Source organism: Mercenaria mercenaria, chromosome 2, assembly GCF_021730395.1.
Source record: "Mercenaria mercenaria strain notata chromosome 2, MADL_Memer_1, whole genome shotgun sequence".
Taxonomy (NCBI): Eukaryota; Metazoa; Mollusca; class Bivalvia; order Venerida; family Veneridae; genus Mercenaria; species Mercenaria mercenaria.
The window spans coordinates 119,114,367-119,131,737 of NC_069362.1; the positions used below are offsets into that span (position 1 = coordinate 119,114,367).

Consider the following 17,371-nt stretch of genomic DNA (forward strand, 5'->3'; position numbering starts at 1 on the left):
CATATAGAGACTTCTTTTATAGTTTGATTTGATACATGCTTGTAAAATATCTTTAACAACAATAGATCTTGGATTCCATGATGAAACCGTCGGATCCAATCATAGGTTCTGGAGTTATGGCCCCTGATTGACCCCTGAATTTAATTTTTACCTTGTGAACACGATAGAAGTGACATTTTACATTTGATTTTAACCACACTTAAACACAACTTAAGTCACAAGAAGATCTCAGTTCCTTTCGAAAGTCGGCTAGACTCCATCATGGGTTCTAGAGTTACTGTCCCTGAAAGGGGCAAAATTTTCCATTTTGGCCCTTTCAGTCCTATTGAGGTTTCATTTATGCTTTGATTTGATACAAACTTGCGCAGAATGTTTATCCTGATGATTTCTAGGCTATGTTCAAAACTGGGTTATGTGGGGTCAAAAACTAGGTCACTAGGTCAAGTAAAAGGAAAAGCTTGTTAACACCCTAGAGGCCATATTTATGATCCTCTCTTCATGAAACTTTGTCAGAATGTTTGTCTTGACGATTCATTTGCCAAGTTCAAAACTGGATCAGATGGGGTTAAAAACTATGTCACATAGTTAAATCAAAGGAAAAGCTTTTTAACACTTGTTGGGCCACATTTATGACCCTGTCTTCATGAAACTTGGTCAGAATGTTAATCTTGATGATTCCTAGGCCAAGTTCGAAACTGGGTCATGTGGTATCAAAATGGAAAAGTTTGTTAACACTGTAGAGGCCACAATAATGACCATATCTTCATGAAACTTGGTCAGAATGTTTATCTTGATAATTCCAAGGCCAAGCTTAACAGGTGAGCGATATAGGGTCATCTTGTTCAATTTTCTCCCTTTACCAGAGTAGAAGTACTAGAGCTGTAACAGTCTGAGGTTATTCTTTTTGTCTACTTTCAGGTTTATTAGAACATGAAGATGGTTATATATTGAAAGCATTACAGAAGCCCCCTCGCGGGACGAGGGAGCTGGATTTCTATAGAAAAATATTTGACGAGGACTGCACTGATAAAGATATTTTACAACTACAACAACAAATGCCGCAGTTCTATGGTTCTTTTCACTTTGATGAATATCCAGATGGTAAGTTTTAAGATGAATATTATAGAAAACTGTCAAAAATGATTGAGGATCAAAAAAAGAGCTCACAATAATTTCTCATAAAGCTTTTTTATAAATGATGTATGTGCTTTTTATGCCCCCTTTTTCTGATGTCGGTCAGTCGGTCCATAGACCAGTCAGTTTCTTGATGATAACTGAAGAATACTTGGGCCTAGGATCATGAAAGTAGATAGGGAGGCTGGTCATGACCAACAGATAACTCCTATTGACTTTGAGATCAGTAGGTCAAAAGTCAAGGTCACAGTGACCTGGAACAGTTAAACCATTTCCAGACGATAACTTGAGAAAGTCAAGGTCACATTGACCCAGAACTGTAGAACATTTTTTTTGCCAAATAAATAGAGTTCTGTTCCTTCTGCAGTTATGGAATGCATCATGGGGGCATTTCATGTTCTACCAGCTCTTGTTCTTGTTAAATGAGAATTTTTAAATCCTTAGTTTATGTCTATAGAGACAGTTGAACAGGTTCAAATTTTATTGGTGACATAATTTGATTGTTGTGTCCTTTGACCCAAATCAGCAACTACCTGTACAAAGTCTAGAAGTCATGAAAGCTGTACTCAAATACAGTTACATAAATGTGTGAACTCTCTACAATTCTATATGAACGTTAATCATTAAGAAAATTCTGTGGGTCGTGTCTTAATAAGAGGCACCAAAGGTCTTCTGTAAACAAGCTGATGTACTGACTGTAAAATTATTTTTTAATAAAAATGGAAAAAAGCAACATTCTGGTTGCAGTGTAATACTTCTTCACGTTTTTATTTAAATCATGAGTGTCAGCTACCTTAGATATATGTTATATTAAATGTCTTATATCAAATAGCCTCAAATATTTGAAGGACATTTACAATATTAAATACATTCATTAAAGATATTGTGGTTAAAATTTATACATCATTAAACAAACTGGTAATAATTTGAAGTAACTCAATATATTATAAAGTTACCTTTAATACAGTGTTTATATGTCTGACAGGTGATTTATTTAACAGTTTGTTTATAGTTAAGGGGCAATGAAACATGCTTAACGTATGGGAGTACCTTTAAATCTGAAATTGTAAGATGAAAAAGGTGTAAGCGTAATTAAGATGTTGTTAACTTGATATATATGTTGTTTACATCACAAAGTGCCTCACAACATGAAATAATTAAGGTTAATTAATGAATGTATGTAGAATCATAAGATTTTGCCTTTTATACTTCGCCTTTGGCTGATCTACTGATTACGAATGTGTAAGATATGACTTGCTGATTGATTTCATAGATATATGATTCAGCTTGTTTACATTTTGACCTTTAGCCTGCTAAATTTCTATAATGAACTGGTCCATCATTCAATTTGGACAGAACCATTTATCATTTGAAGGGGTGTTTACTGAAAATTTACTGACTAAATAGCGAACAGTGCAGACCATGATCAGGCTGCACAGATATGCAGGCTGATCTTGGTCTGCACTGGTCGCAAAGGCAGAATCACTTGTTGCCAGCAGGCTTAAGATTAAAAACGGGGAGCTGTGATCGCGTGGTTGAGTTGTCGGCTGCTCATCATGAGGTCGTTGGTTCAAGTCCCTCCGTTATCACCATCTCATATGACACTAGAACTGGCTTTTTCTAGGAAGCATACTCAAGAATGGTTCAAATTAGCTTGAAGCTTGCATCACAATTAGAGTAAAACATCTAAGTATAAAAGAAAGAAAAATTAAATATCTCGTTGATTAATCGAAAAGATATGTAAAAGAAGTATAAAGCCTTAGTCAGATTACAAGTAGTGTCACATTAGTAATCTATGATATAAAATAATACTATTAAATTTTATATGTTTTCAGCGATTTGACCCAGCAAGTGTATAATACGTACCTGTCAATAAACCATACGGTTATATGAACCTTGTGATCATTTTATTGATTTTCACCGACATATTGAGGTTCCATTGTGTTAGTATATTAATATTTTCATTTAAATGGACTCAGACATTAGACTTGCTAACCTCGGCTGTTGTATTCAAAACAGACTTAATTTCAAATGCACTACATTCGATTATGTCTTTAATATCTCCGCTTTAATAGATTCTATTGAATATCTCGAAGGAAAACAGAACAAGTGGTTTATACCCGTTTGATTTTGAAATGGTAAAAGTTTGTTGGATAATGAATAAATAATTGTGGTATACTGGTCCAGATTGTGAAACTTGGCCAGATGAATTTATGTTGTGTTCTGTAAAACCTTTTTATTTTGCGGGAAGGAAATTTTGTGGTTTGGTCAGAACGGCTTTAAATTTGTGGACTTTGACCTTTAAACATAGAATGAAAAGGAATTTTACTGGTTCATTGGGGTTTAATTTCATGGATCGATCGATGAATCCATGAAATCCACAAAAAATGAGTCTTCCACAAATGTTAATGATTTTACAGTATTTTCTGCTTATTGCCAGTGCTGATCCTATTCACGAATAGCAAAACTTCAGTTTAGTGAAATGAAATTCAGAATGCAAACAGTCTTGTTATCTTGCTGCTAAATTTAGTACATTGATGGTATTTTGTTTTCCATAATTAATTCAGTATAAATATCAGTAAAATTCAAAAAGGAACATTACAAACTAACTCTAGCTGGAATAGAGATTTTGAACAGTTTTTCGGTCTTGATCCACATTGGTATAAAAATGGGGTGTTTTCTTACACCTACATGTTGTTTATTTAGTAGTTGACAGTTGTTTAGTGGGCCGATCATTCAATATAACGAAACTGCATCAAAAATTCGTAAATTTAGATCACACACACATTTTTTCTTTAAACTATATATTAATAGGTCAACAACTGGGTATTTAAGGAGACATACTATATTCTTTATTCATATTTCCTATTTTGTGATGTTTGATGTCATTTCTAAGCACCCTTTTTGTGGGCAGTGAAGCGTGACCACAGATTTACCATACCACAAATCTACGGTCAAAATTCTTATCCAAAACCGAAGAACAAGAAGTTCCATGTCCTCCATAATGTAACGTAATTCAAGTCTGTTTAACTTTCAGAAAGCTTCTGAGATTCAACTTTATCAAACAAGAGGACCATGATGGTCCTGAATCGCTCACCTCTTCCCACATGACCCAGTTTTGAGTATGACGTCGTTTTTTCTATTATTTGACATAGTGACCTAGTTTTTGAGCTCATGTGACCCAGTTTTGAACTTGACCTAGATATCATCAAGATAAAAATTCTGACCAATTTTCATGAAGATCCATTGAAAAATATGGTCTCTAGAGAGGTCACAAGGTTTTTCTATTATTTGACCTATTGACCTAGTTTTTTTAAGGCACGTGACCCAGTTTCAAACTTGACCTAGATATCATCAAGGTGAACGTTCTGACCAATTTCCATGAAGATCTTGTGAAATATATGGCCTCTAGAAAGGTCGCAAGGTTTTTCTATTTTTAGACCTACTGACCTAGTTTTTGACCGCACTTGACCCAGTTTTGAACTTGACCTAGATATCATCAAGATGAATATTCAGACCAACTTTCATACAGATCCCATGAAAAATATGGCCTTTAGAGAGGTCACAAGGTTTTTCTATTATTTGACCTACTGACCTAGTTTTTGAAGGCACGTGACCCAGTTTCGAAATTGACCTAGATATCATCAAGGTGAACGTTCTGACCAACCTTCATGAAGATCTTGTGAAATATATGGCCTCTAGAGAGGTCACAAGGTTTTTCTATTATTTGACCTACTGACCTAGTTTTGAAGGCACTTGACCCACTTTCGAACTTGACCTAGATATTATCAAGGTGAACATTCTGACCAATTTTCATGAAGATTTCATGAAATATATGGCCTCTAGAGAAGTCACAAGGTTTTTCTATTTTTAGACCTACTGACCTAGGTTTTGACCGCACATGACCTAGTTTCGAACTTGACCTAGATATCATCAAGTTGAACACTCAGACCAACTTTCATACAGGTCCCATGAAAAATATGGCCTTTAGTGAGGTCACAAGGTTTTTCTATTATTTGACCTACTGACCTTGTTTTTGATGGCACGTGACCCAGTTTTGAACTTGACCTAGATATTATCAAGTTGAACGTTCTGACCAATTTTCATGAAGATCTTATGAAATATATGGCCTTTAGAAAGGTCACAAGGTTTTTCTATTTTTAGACCTACTGACCTAGTTTTTGACCGCACGTGACCCAGTTTCGAACTTGACCTAGATATCATCAAGATGAATATTCAGACCAACTTGCATACAGATCCCATGAAAAATATGGCCTTTAGAGAGGTCACAAGGTTTTTCTATTATTTGACCTACTGACCTAGTTTTTGATGGCACGTGACCCAGTCTCGAACTTGACCTAGATATCATCAAGGTGAACGTTCTGACCAACTTTCATGAAGATCTTGTGAAATATATGGCCTCTAGAGAGGTCACAAGGTTTTTCTGTTTTTAGACCTACTGACCTAGTTTTTGAAGGCACGTGACCCAGTTTCGAACTTGACCTAGATATCATCAAGGTGAACATTCTGACCAATTTTCATGAAGATCCATTGAAAATTATGGCCTTTAGAGACGTCACAAGGTTTTTCTATTTTTAGACCTACTGACCTAGTTTTTGATGGCACGTGACCCAGTTTCGAACTTGACCTAGAATTTACCAAGATGAACATTCTGACCCATTTTAATAAAGATCCCATGAAAAATGTGACCTCTAGAGATGTCACAAGGAAAAGTTTACGGACGCACGCACGGACGCACGTACACACGGACGACGGACACCGCGCGATCACAAAAGCTCACCTTGTCACTTTGTGACAGGTGAGCTAAAAATGCACTGCTTAAGTACAAATTTGTTGTAATCTATATTTTATAACAAAAACAACGCGTATGAAAATGAGCATGCTTGCTTTGATCACATGACCAAAACAATTCTTCATCATGTGACCAAAATAAACTGTAAATAACCTACAAAAATACTATTAATATATAGTACTTCAGCACCATCCGCGTAGATCTATGCGTCTTTTGTAAACGTTTTAAATTAAAACTCAGTTCCTGCTAGAAAAGTTAATCGAAATTTTATTATTATAACAACACCAATGAGCTTGTTTTGGTCATATCTAACTAGCACGGCGTGCGTTTTATTTACGGATAAAATTGCACCCGTGTATCTGTCAAACTTTGTAGCATAGAAATGGTTTTATGGAAAGATATCTTGCATGAAATCAACAGAAGAGGTGTTATCCTATTTATTTTTCATAGAGAAAAGGTACGATCCTTTCATAATATTTACGTAAATAATTTTTATTTGCACGACTTAGGAAAATAATTGCAGCCGTAACGGAGGGGGTGAAATATTCGTATCTGTTTCCCGAAAATACGAACGTATGCACTTCAATTTGATTTAATATTACATTCCAGCTGGTGTTTGTGATTGACATATCATTAAAGGGTATAATTAATTTGAAAGAAACATTATTTTTAACAAATTCGCCTTTTAATTGCCGGTAGATTTGCGGTGTTTTTGTCCCCAAATATTCACGTTCTGGCGTACGATTTCTTCTCGGATAATTATACACGGAATTCGGAAGACTGCAGTGAAATCATTTGAGATCATTCAAACTAAGTTAGAAAAATTTCAGTTTTCAATATTTGAATTTGAACAATAGTATTCGTACAAAGACCCTTTGGAAGCATAGAATGCAGCCGAGAAGACTAATAGCAGACTCGGTTTGATTAAGTCTGTTCATGAGAGGTAATGAAATGTGCCCCCTAGCGCCGGCTTAAGCAGAACTCTATTACACATATGTTGAATGGACTCCATGATCCCAAAGGACCAGAAATTTAACAACACTAAAACATGCATATTGCCATGATTATGAGGCATATTATATTAATCTACAGCTGAAAAATGACTGAATGCAACCCGAAGATCATGATGTGTGCTGATATTGGAGATAGAAGTAGTTGTTTTAAAATTGAATGAAACATTTAATTTCATTGTAAATATTCTTTTATGGTTGCGTTTAGTTTAAGAACTATTCTGAAGTGTCTTTTATCTATGTAATTTATGTATAATATATTCATAGTCTGCTGTTATCAAGATGAGATCTCATTTGAAAAAAAATCAATAAATAAAAAAAAAAAATCACCTGTCAATGTCACAGGGGCCTGAACATGGAAACCCGTTTCTGATCAATAACTTGAGGACCACTTGACCCAGAATGTTGAAACTTCATAGGATGATTGGACATGTTGAGTAGATGACCCCTATTGATTTTTGAATCACTTGATCAAAAGTTAAGGTTACAGGAACCAGAACTTTGAAAACGGTTTCCAACCAGTAACTTTAGAATCATTTGACCCAGAACCTTCAATCACGATGATAGGAATTACAAAGTCGATAACCCTTAATGTTCTGGCGTCACTTGACTTAAGGGAAAGGTCACAGAGGCATGAAGATGGAAAAACTTTCTGGATCAATAACTTGAGAATCAGTTGACCCAGAGTGTTGAAACTTCATAGGATTATTTGACATGCTGTTGATTTTGGACTCACTCGGTCAAAGACCAAGGTCACAGGGGCCTGAACATGGAACACGGGTTTCTTGAGAACCATCTGACCCAGAATTTTGTAACTTCATAGGGTGACTGGACATGCCAAGTAGATGATCTCTATTGCAACCAAACATAAGTGTCTGTTTGTCTTTCGCTCCTATCCTCTATTGACTTCTTGCCTATTACGACTATGCATTGGGGGACTAGGGAGACATGGGCATCTTCTTATTTGAAATTTAGTTGCCCTCATTCGAAGGAGGAGGGGTATATTGTAAATATTAATGTTTGATGATGGATGTTGGTCGGTCTGTAGACAAATCAGTTTCTGGATGATAACTGGAGAACACTTGGGCCTAGGATCATGAGATCGGGAGATTTGTCATGACCAGCAAATGACCCCTATTGGTTTTGAGTTCAGTAGGTCAAAGGTCAATATCACATTGACAATAGAACTTTTTTGCCAGAAAACTATATTATGCTTTGGTCTAAGATCACATTTGATACGGAGGTCATTTAAGACTGGTAAATGACCCATGATTATTGATTTAAGATCAATACGTTAAATGTCCAGTAGGCAGTGACCAAATAATTTCTGTTCCTTGTCAGTTAATTCATGCAAGTGTTCTACAAGCTCTTGTTATAACTTGAATATCCAAACAACACATAATTATCAGTTAGTCCGAGACCTTTGCTGTTATTCCCCTTGTTCCAGTAAAAGCAGGGTGTTTCCCATTGATTTGTTGGAAAAAAACCGCTTATAATTCAAAAAAGATTTTGAGCAAAATTAACCAAACCTCACAAAATTTTCAGTAAGCACACGAGCTTTGCCCATACATTATTTTGTCCCCTTTGAGTAAAAGCAGAGTTTTACCCCTTGATTAGTAAAAGAAAGGTTGAAAATGCTTATTAATCAAAAGTAGTTTAACTAGAATCACCAAACTTAAGCTAACTGTTCATGCCCATTACCAGAAGCTGTCAACCGCTGCCCACATCAGTCCTCTCAGTGCTTTGATTATAAGCAATGTAATGATCAAAAGTTTTTGCTCATCAAGTCAGTACTAGAGATAGTCTGATGCATGTAATAAACACAGAGACAGAGAATTAATTGACTGTTCCAGGGATGGTGTTTTGTTTATAAGATATGATCCATGGAAAATCGGGTTAAACCGGTTTGTCTGAATTCAGAAATTTAAACAAACATTCTCTTGGCACTCTGCCAATTATGTTTTGTTATGTAATTATGGTGTAGCTGGTGATTGTTGACTAACACAAAAGCAACTTGACTGCCTCCAGTGATATGGTCATTCTTGTTCAGGCGCATAGCTGCCTTTACGCAGATACGCAGAAGCGTAGTGAATATTTGACATGAAGCAAAAGAAAGAAATCCACTGAACTGCAATAATGTCTTTATAGTATAAAAATTTTATTCAAGAAAGAATATGGTTTGCTTCAAATATATGCCAAAATGTATTATTTACCGTCCTCCTTAAAAATAAATTGTTTGGGATTATACCTCAGAACCTCCATACAGTAACACAACCTCTGCAGACTATGATAAAGGCCCCAGCTACGTCTCTGTTGTTTATATTAATTTATATCAGCTGTATTGTAATGTAAGTTTTCAGCTTATTGAATCTAAGTACAGACTGTTACCGTGGAAGATACAGTGGTCTTAATAGGAAGTATGGACAGTTTTAAGGGCTTCCATTACCACGTGTTTAAGGACATTAACAGATCAGTTGCCCCTCACATCACTAGGTGGAAACCCTACACTTGTTACATGATGAAGTGGTCTAGTTGGCTTATGGAAAGATTATACCAAGGTGCCTTTCCTAGTCTGAAAGAATGTCCAAAAAAGCATCTCTTTGGGGCGTAGAATTCTTCACGTGAGGAAGCCATCCATCTGGCTTACGGAAGGTCGGTGGTTCTACCCAGGTGCCCGCTCGTGATGGAATTGTGCACGGAGGGGCACCTGGGGTCTTCCTCCACCATTAAAGCTGGAAAGTCGCCATATGACCTAAAATTGTGTCGGTGCGACGTTAAACCCAACAAAATAAATAAATAAATAAAAAAGCATCTACGGCCATTCAGGGTTTATTCCATTATCTAAAACCTGAAAAATGCAATATAACTTAGTATGTGTCTGTTTTACTTAACTATAAACCTTACATAGGTTTGATCCTTATACCTTCAGGGTAAGTTGTCAACACCTTCTCATTTCAGGACGAATTGTCTTTCTTATTTATCTTTTATATTTGCACATGAGACTTACATTTCATCTTGCTGCTCATATGCATGATCAGTTTTCTTTTCCTCTGAGTCATTTATTATGTATTTCAGTGACTTACTTGAAGTTGGAGAACCTAGTCAGTAAGTTCCGGAAACCATGTGTTGTAGATATCAAAATGGGGAAGAAAACGTACGATCCCGAGGCCGGACCTGCTAAGATCGCTAAAGAGATGACAAAATTCCCACATGTAGAAAAATTTGGCTTTCAGTTTACTGGAATGCAGGTACAGTTGTAAATCTGATGCCTAAAAATTGTTTTTTTCCTTATTAATTTCCTTATTAGTGTTTTGCTATATTTGACCATATAATGCATTAGAGAAATAAAGTAATCCTTTTGTAACAATACCATAGTTATTACAAGAGATTTGGAAATCGTGGTCCCTAGTTTAGAACAATGATGGAGTGTGTCCAGCCAAACCCAGGGAGAAAATTAATGGAAGTAAGTTTGTTTGGTCAATAAAAATGAAAACTTACAATATGAAGAAATGAAAATACTTTTTGTTGATTATTTTTGCTGAAGGGTATCAAATTAAGTTTTGTTTTAATTATAAAAGTTAAATCAAGCTGGATACATAGATTTAGAAGCTTTGAAACTGAATACTATTAAATAAATGTAATTGAAAATCTAGGGTCTTCTCAGTTTTCTCTAAAATTTCTAATTTTAATTGTCATACCCTTTTATGTATGCCGATTTTAAACAAAATGATCTTAGTACGCTTAAAAGGCTATGACTCCATTCATCAATGAATAAATGATGCATATTTTCCTTTGCAAAATACTTACAAGAAAATCATAAGGCTGTGTAAGGAGATCTTTGAAATACAATCACATGCAAAACACTTGACAGGAAATAGAAGGATTGCCTAGGGTGTTCTGTGAAATACAAAGATGTTACTTACGGAAGTTATTTCATCTCAAAATAGTATGATGATAAATTATTTCTAATATAAGCATTAGTACATGTTATTTATATCACAACATAGAGTAGTATTATTACATGTCTTTCCTTTACAGTAAAAAAATATTGATTTGTGATATCAAGGTCTGTAATGTCTTAGTAATGTTATTAGTGCCCCTGCCCCCCTTCTTCACACTTGACCATATCAACCCTATTATGGAGATTTGAGTTTCTCTTCCTGTTGCATGTAAACCAGTTTCAGATTTTGTGCAAAACAAATGACTTCAAATGAATTATCAAAGTTTCACTTGATATAAACGAGTGTTTTTTCACGTTTTGATTTGCCGATAGTGCACACAAAAGTATGATATGTACATTACATTAGAAAAATGTATATTATTTTCTGATAAACATATTATTTTCTTGTTGTTCTTTAATGTTCATTATATATTTGCAAAAATGTTACTTGAACAAATGCAATTTTCCAGACGTTATCTTTTCTAAGGATTGAAACCTGAGAACAAAATCTTGAATAATGACTGTAATTTACTTTTCATTTGTCATTATAATTGTACATCTTGGAACAAGAATGTTAATTAATTGCATTGTATTGCCATGGAATTAGTATGATAAGAATATTGACAATTCCAGAACAAGCTTCAAAAGAAAATTCTTATTTTGATTTGGTTAATTATTCTTTACATTACTATATGTCTTTACATGGTTTAGATATGTAAAAGTAGTTCCATTACCAAACTTGTTATTCTTATATTAAAGAGCCATGCCATGAGAAAACCAACATAGTGCGTTTGCGACCAGAATGGATCCAGACCAGCCTGCGCATTTGCGCAGTCTGGCCAGGATACATGCTGTTTGCTAACAGTTTCTGTAATTGCATTAGGCTTTGAAAGCAAACAGCATGGATCCTGATCAGACTGCGTGCAAACGCACTATGTTGGTTTTCTCATGGCGCGGCTCAAATGTGCTACAAATTACAAAGGCAGAGGATTATTAATTTAAGGTTCTGTTGCTTCTAAAAAATGACTTTGAAACAGGAAGTCCAACCAGAAACTGTTATTGGTCATTCTATGTAAGAAGAAAATAATAAAATGCGAAAGAATAGATAGCCCAATTTAAGCAGAGTTTGTTTGTTTGTTTGTTTTAGGTTTAGCGCCGTTTTTCTAAAAAAAATTCAACAGTATTTCAGTTATGTAACGGCTGGCAGTTAACCTAACCAGTGTTCCTGGATTCTGTATTGGTACAAACTTCTCCACATTAATCAGCAGTGGAGGACAAATGATACTAGACACAAAACCTTTTATCAAATCATCGTGGATAACATACGCTTTGCCTAGGGATCCAACTCACAACCCCTTGATCTGTAGATCTGCGCTTTACCTATTGAGCTAAGCCAGTGGGCTTAAGCTGATGAGGAATGGTCATTTGTCAGTTGGACCTCTGGTCGAAACCTTTTAGCCAAAAGATCAATAAAAACGAGTTCCTTTTCCTTTTGGCCAAAAAAATTCCAACAGATAGCGTGTCTTCTGGTGTGTAAGGGACATATAAATGTTGTTACAGGACTCATTTTATAAATCACCAGTCAATGGTTCATGCTATTGACTGGTCTTCAACAGTAAATATTGCTTAAATAAAGTCAAAACTTGAAGAAATGAATATGAACATTTATTTCTGATGTCATTTAATAAAACACTTTTGAATGGCTTGCCAATCAATATTCAAAACTATTGGCTGTCGGTACTATGAACCTTTGGCAATAGTTTTGACTATTGGCCTGTAGACCATTCAGTAAGTATATACTCTATTTTGCCGGTCAATAGTCAAAACTATTTGTTCTAGGTCTATCTTTTTGACCTTGGACAATAGTTTTGACTATTGACAGGCAAGCTATTCAGTAATTGTATATTGGTTTTATTCCCATATGAAAAAGGAGATATTTGTTGGAGCATGAGTATATAGTTGTCTCTGTGTCTGTCTGTAAGTCTGTCTGTTCGACCATGCATGACTTCTTAACAAATAAACATAGTTGTGTAATCAAGGTCAGAGTCTAAGAGGTCAAAGATGAAAATGTTTATTTGGTTTCTGCTGTGTTACTGCATGTTGTTATTTACAAGAACATGTTGAGCTAAACTGTTAGTTTTAGACATGTCAGTTTAGTGTAAAGGCCATGCTTCATACTTGGAGGTCAAAGCTGAAAATGACTTTACATGTATCTTATTTTGTTATGCCCACACACATTTATGTCCATACCTCCAAAATCATGTGTGTTCAACTCCTCCCACACTATTATCCTGATTTGCTTTCAACAGATGGACAAGCTTGATGTGCAGATGACCATAAAGGAGGGTTTTTTTTTCTGTGAACATTTTTACCACAGTTATGGCCCTTTTGATAGTTTTAAATATTGAGAAAAATATTGTGCAACCAACTCCTCCTACACTATTAACCTGGTTTGCTTCAAACTTTTACAGATGAACAAGCTTGATGTGCAGATGACCATAAAGGAGGAATTTTTTCTGTGAATATTTTTACTTTGGTTATGGCTCTTCGATAGTTTTTGCTATATAGAGGATGGCACAGTATGTGGGGGCATCCGTGTCCTATGGACACAATGCTATTTTTTTATTTCATTGATACTGCAAGTTGGAATAATTTATAAACATAAAAATAGATCTTTATTGTTTATGTAAGATATATTCCTTTAATATAATATGAATTTACAATATGTATTTTTCAGACATATGATCCAGTTGAAGAGAGGATCAAGTTTTATGACAAGTTTTTCTGCAGAAAGCTAGGAGAGAATGAGCTTTTAACAAAAGGTGAGTAACTAACTTTTTTATGAGGATGGCTTCTCAAATGACTGCAAAAACATGTCCCACAGTGAATAAGGTTGAATACATACTTTTTATTTTTTAAAAGGTAAATGGTTGACTGATTTTTATGCCCCCGAAGGGAGGCATATAGTTTTTGAACCGTCTGTCAGTCTGTCGGTCTGTCAGTCTGTCCGCAATTTTCGTGTCCGGTCCATATCTTTGTCATCGATGGATGGATTTTCAAATAACTTGGCATGAATGTGTACCACAGTAAGACGACATGTCGCTCGCAAGACCCAGGTCCGTAGTTCAAAGGTCAAGGTCACACTTAGACATTAAAGGACAGTGCATTGATGGGCGTGTCCAGTCCATATCTTTGTCATCGTTGGATGGATTTTCAAATAACTTGGCATGAATGTGTACCACAGTAAGACGACGTGTCGCGCGCAAGACCCAGGTCCGTAGGTCAAGGTCACACTTAGACATTAAAGGATAGTGCATTGATGGGCGTGTCCGGTCCATATCTTTGTCATCGATGGATGGATTTTCAAATAACTTGGCATGAATGTGTACCACAGTAAGACGACATGTCGCTCGCAAGACCCAGGTCCGTAGCTCAAAGGTCAAGGTCACACTTAGACATTAAAGGATAGTGCATTGATGGGCGTGTCCGGTCCATATCTTTGTCAACCATGGATGGATTTTCAAATAACTTGGCATGAATGTGTACCACAGTAAGACGACGTGTCGCGCGCAAGACCCAGGTCCGTAGCTCAAAGGTCAAGGTCACACTTAGACGTTAAAGGTCATTTTTCATGATAGTGCATTGATGGGCGTGTCCGGTCCATATCTTTGTCATTCATGCATGGATTTTAAAATAACTACGCATGAATGTGTGGCACAGTAAGACGACGTGTCGCACGCAAGACCCAGCTCCGTAGGTCAAAGGTCCTAAACTCTAACATCGGCCATAACTACTCATTCAAAGTGCCATCGGGGGCATATGTCATCCTATGGAGACAGCTCTTGTTGTTTTCTGAATTTACAAGACATAATATAGAATATATCTTTTTAAAAATCAATGTTGATAATTATCAGGTTTTGAAAACTGGATATTGTCAGCTTAGCGCAAAAAGTGAATAAGTCCTTCTTTAAGTCAGTGGAGTTATCCACTTTTTGCAATGAAGTGATGGTATACAAAAAAAAAATGTACTGTAAAGTCATTTAATTTAGGCGTAAAATATTGTGGTTTGAGCCATACCGGCTCTTGAACATACTCAAAATTTCAAATTCGCAAAATTTTGACCCAGCGAAAATATATGCTTTTACAGTATGAGAAAACAAGGCAAATTTGTGACTGATTAAATTGAAGCAGCCAATATGGAGTTGAATAATGAAATTATCCTAAATGTGTTATTTGGTATTATATAATATGCTAGGCTTGTTTTGCATCTCTTTCAACTGCTTTGTTAAACATCACCAATACAATTTGTATCTATTAATACTCTTGGACAGAATCACTTTCCTTAGGTCAAAAAATTCTCATATCAATCTTGCTAAAGGGCAGTAATTCTGTTATGTTCAACTGTTGATTTACAAAAAGTGTAAATTTAGGTATTTGGTGAGGCTACAGTTTTTATGCCCCCCGGCATCTACTGATGCGGGAGGCATATAGTGATTGTCCTGTCCGTCCGTACGAGGTTAACCAAATGGGACCTTTTCGTCTAGCATCAAAACCCCTAACTAGAATGACTTGATACTAATGCAGATGTAACCTGTGACCATTCCTCATCTTCAGACATCACCTGACCTCAGTTTGACCTTGACCTTGAACTTGACCTAAGTTTTGGACTTAGGTTGCTTTGTATCGACAAGGATGCCACCGGGGGCATCTAGCATTTATTGAACGCAGCTCCTTGTTCTATCTAGGATTATGAGTTAGGTCATAAAGTACAATGTTCATGATGTGTAGCCAACTTGTGAAATATATTTGACTTTTTATAACAGTAAAAGGTCTTCTGCTAGTATTTAATATCATACAGTTAGTCAGCGCTTATAGCATTAAAAAAACAAACAATCTGAATAAAAATCTATTAACTCACTGAGGCCGATATCGTAACATACCTGCTGCGGTGGGATAGGAATTACCACCTGACGTCGAAGAACATTATCTAACCTTATCATAGTCACACTCGCATACAGTCAGTTGAAATCATGCAGGGAAACATTATTAACTTGGGTGTAAATTGAAATATACTTACAAAATATTCGAAGTTTGAACAAATATTTTTTATATCCAATTTCGTCCGTAGCTTATATTCAGGGTTCATACGCGTCAGGGAAAAGTCAGGGAAAAAAATTTTTTTCAAGGTCAGGGAATTGTCAGGGAATTTTACAAAATGTCAGGGAAATTTTGAAATTTGGAAAATATCAGGAAAATGTCAGGGAATTTTCTGATCTGGTTAGGCAACAATTTGTAAAGGTTAAGGCAGTTTCTTCAAATATTTCCTTTTTCATGAAAGCTATCACACTTACAACAATTAAAGCATAATTTTAAATTATATGCATATATCTATATTCTACATATTTTTCAAATTCCATATAGAAGAAACTGAAAGGGATTTGCACCCCTTACCTCCTGAGCAAATCTGGTGATGGCTGTATCTAATGATTCGATCCCCTTCTCTCCTGTATAGTGTCCATTACACATAGCTATTACTATATATACATACAAGGCTCCAATAACACAAACATATGGTCTTGCTTGTATATAATAGTATGCAATACTGTCACTTAATTATGCAGGGCTTATTTTATATGCGATATATAAAATTGAACATAATATTATCTACAATACCTTAAAGACATGCTTTTGCTACCAAGGTGTTTTGCATGGTATATATCCTATAGATGTTACTCTTTTTAGTTGGTAATCAGAATGACAATTCCATTTTAATGTAATTTAGTAAAGCTATGTTCAGAAAAACAGTTCGATTTGGCTAATATGTTCAGGTTTCCAAAAGTAATTGCTTTATTGTCTATTGGTCATAACATAAAAACATTTGTTTGTTTGAAACAGTGTATTTGATTACTTTTTAATGCATGATAATTCATGTCATTTTGCTTGCCAATGTGTTTTGTATAATCACTAGCTCCATATCCAGTTGATTTGGAATAAACAAACAAAATATTAAACAATGTAAATGTTTGTCAAAAAAGGAGGTAAGGGTTGGCTGTAGCGGTGGTGGAGGCCAACATTCTATTTTTCATTTAAAATTGAACCACTAAATGTGCACATTTTAAGATAACAAAAGTCATACTAGGTGACTTGGTTTGTATCGTACCGAACCAAAAAGTCAGGGAAAAATGCTTTCATGTCAGGGAAAAGTCAGGGAAATGTCAGGAAATTTTGTCTGAAAGAATGTGTATGAACCATGATATTCAAATAGAACAAAATTTTCACTTCGAAATATTCATAATTTTAACACACCTACTGCGTTTAATAGATATTTGAACATTAAATTCCCATAAATAGAAATGCATCATTAACACTGAATATTTACATCAGCATTACATAAATTTACACCCGTTTTTGTGTGAATATCAGTGGTTTATTTTGATGTATAATCTATTTCTAAACATGTACACAAATGTTGTG

At 35.4% G+C, this 17,371-nt stretch overlaps 1 protein-coding gene across 3 annotated transcripts in view; it reads left to right on the forward strand.

Moving 5' to 3' along the window:
- The window catches only part of LOC123565033 (inositol polyphosphate multikinase-like), a 57,434-nt gene that overhangs the window by 26,469 nt on the left and 13,594 nt on the right, over positions 1-17,371 (forward strand). For all 3 annotated transcript variants that reach the window (XM_045359017.2, XM_045359019.2, XM_053537668.1), the window contains 3 exons: positions 919-1,101; positions 10,033-10,205; positions 13,635-13,719. In XM_045359017.2, coding sequence (XP_045214952.1) covers positions 919-1,101; positions 10,033-10,205; positions 13,635-13,719 — 441 coding nt within the window. The remainder of the gene's footprint in view (positions 1-918; positions 1,102-10,032; positions 10,206-13,634; positions 13,720-17,371) is intronic.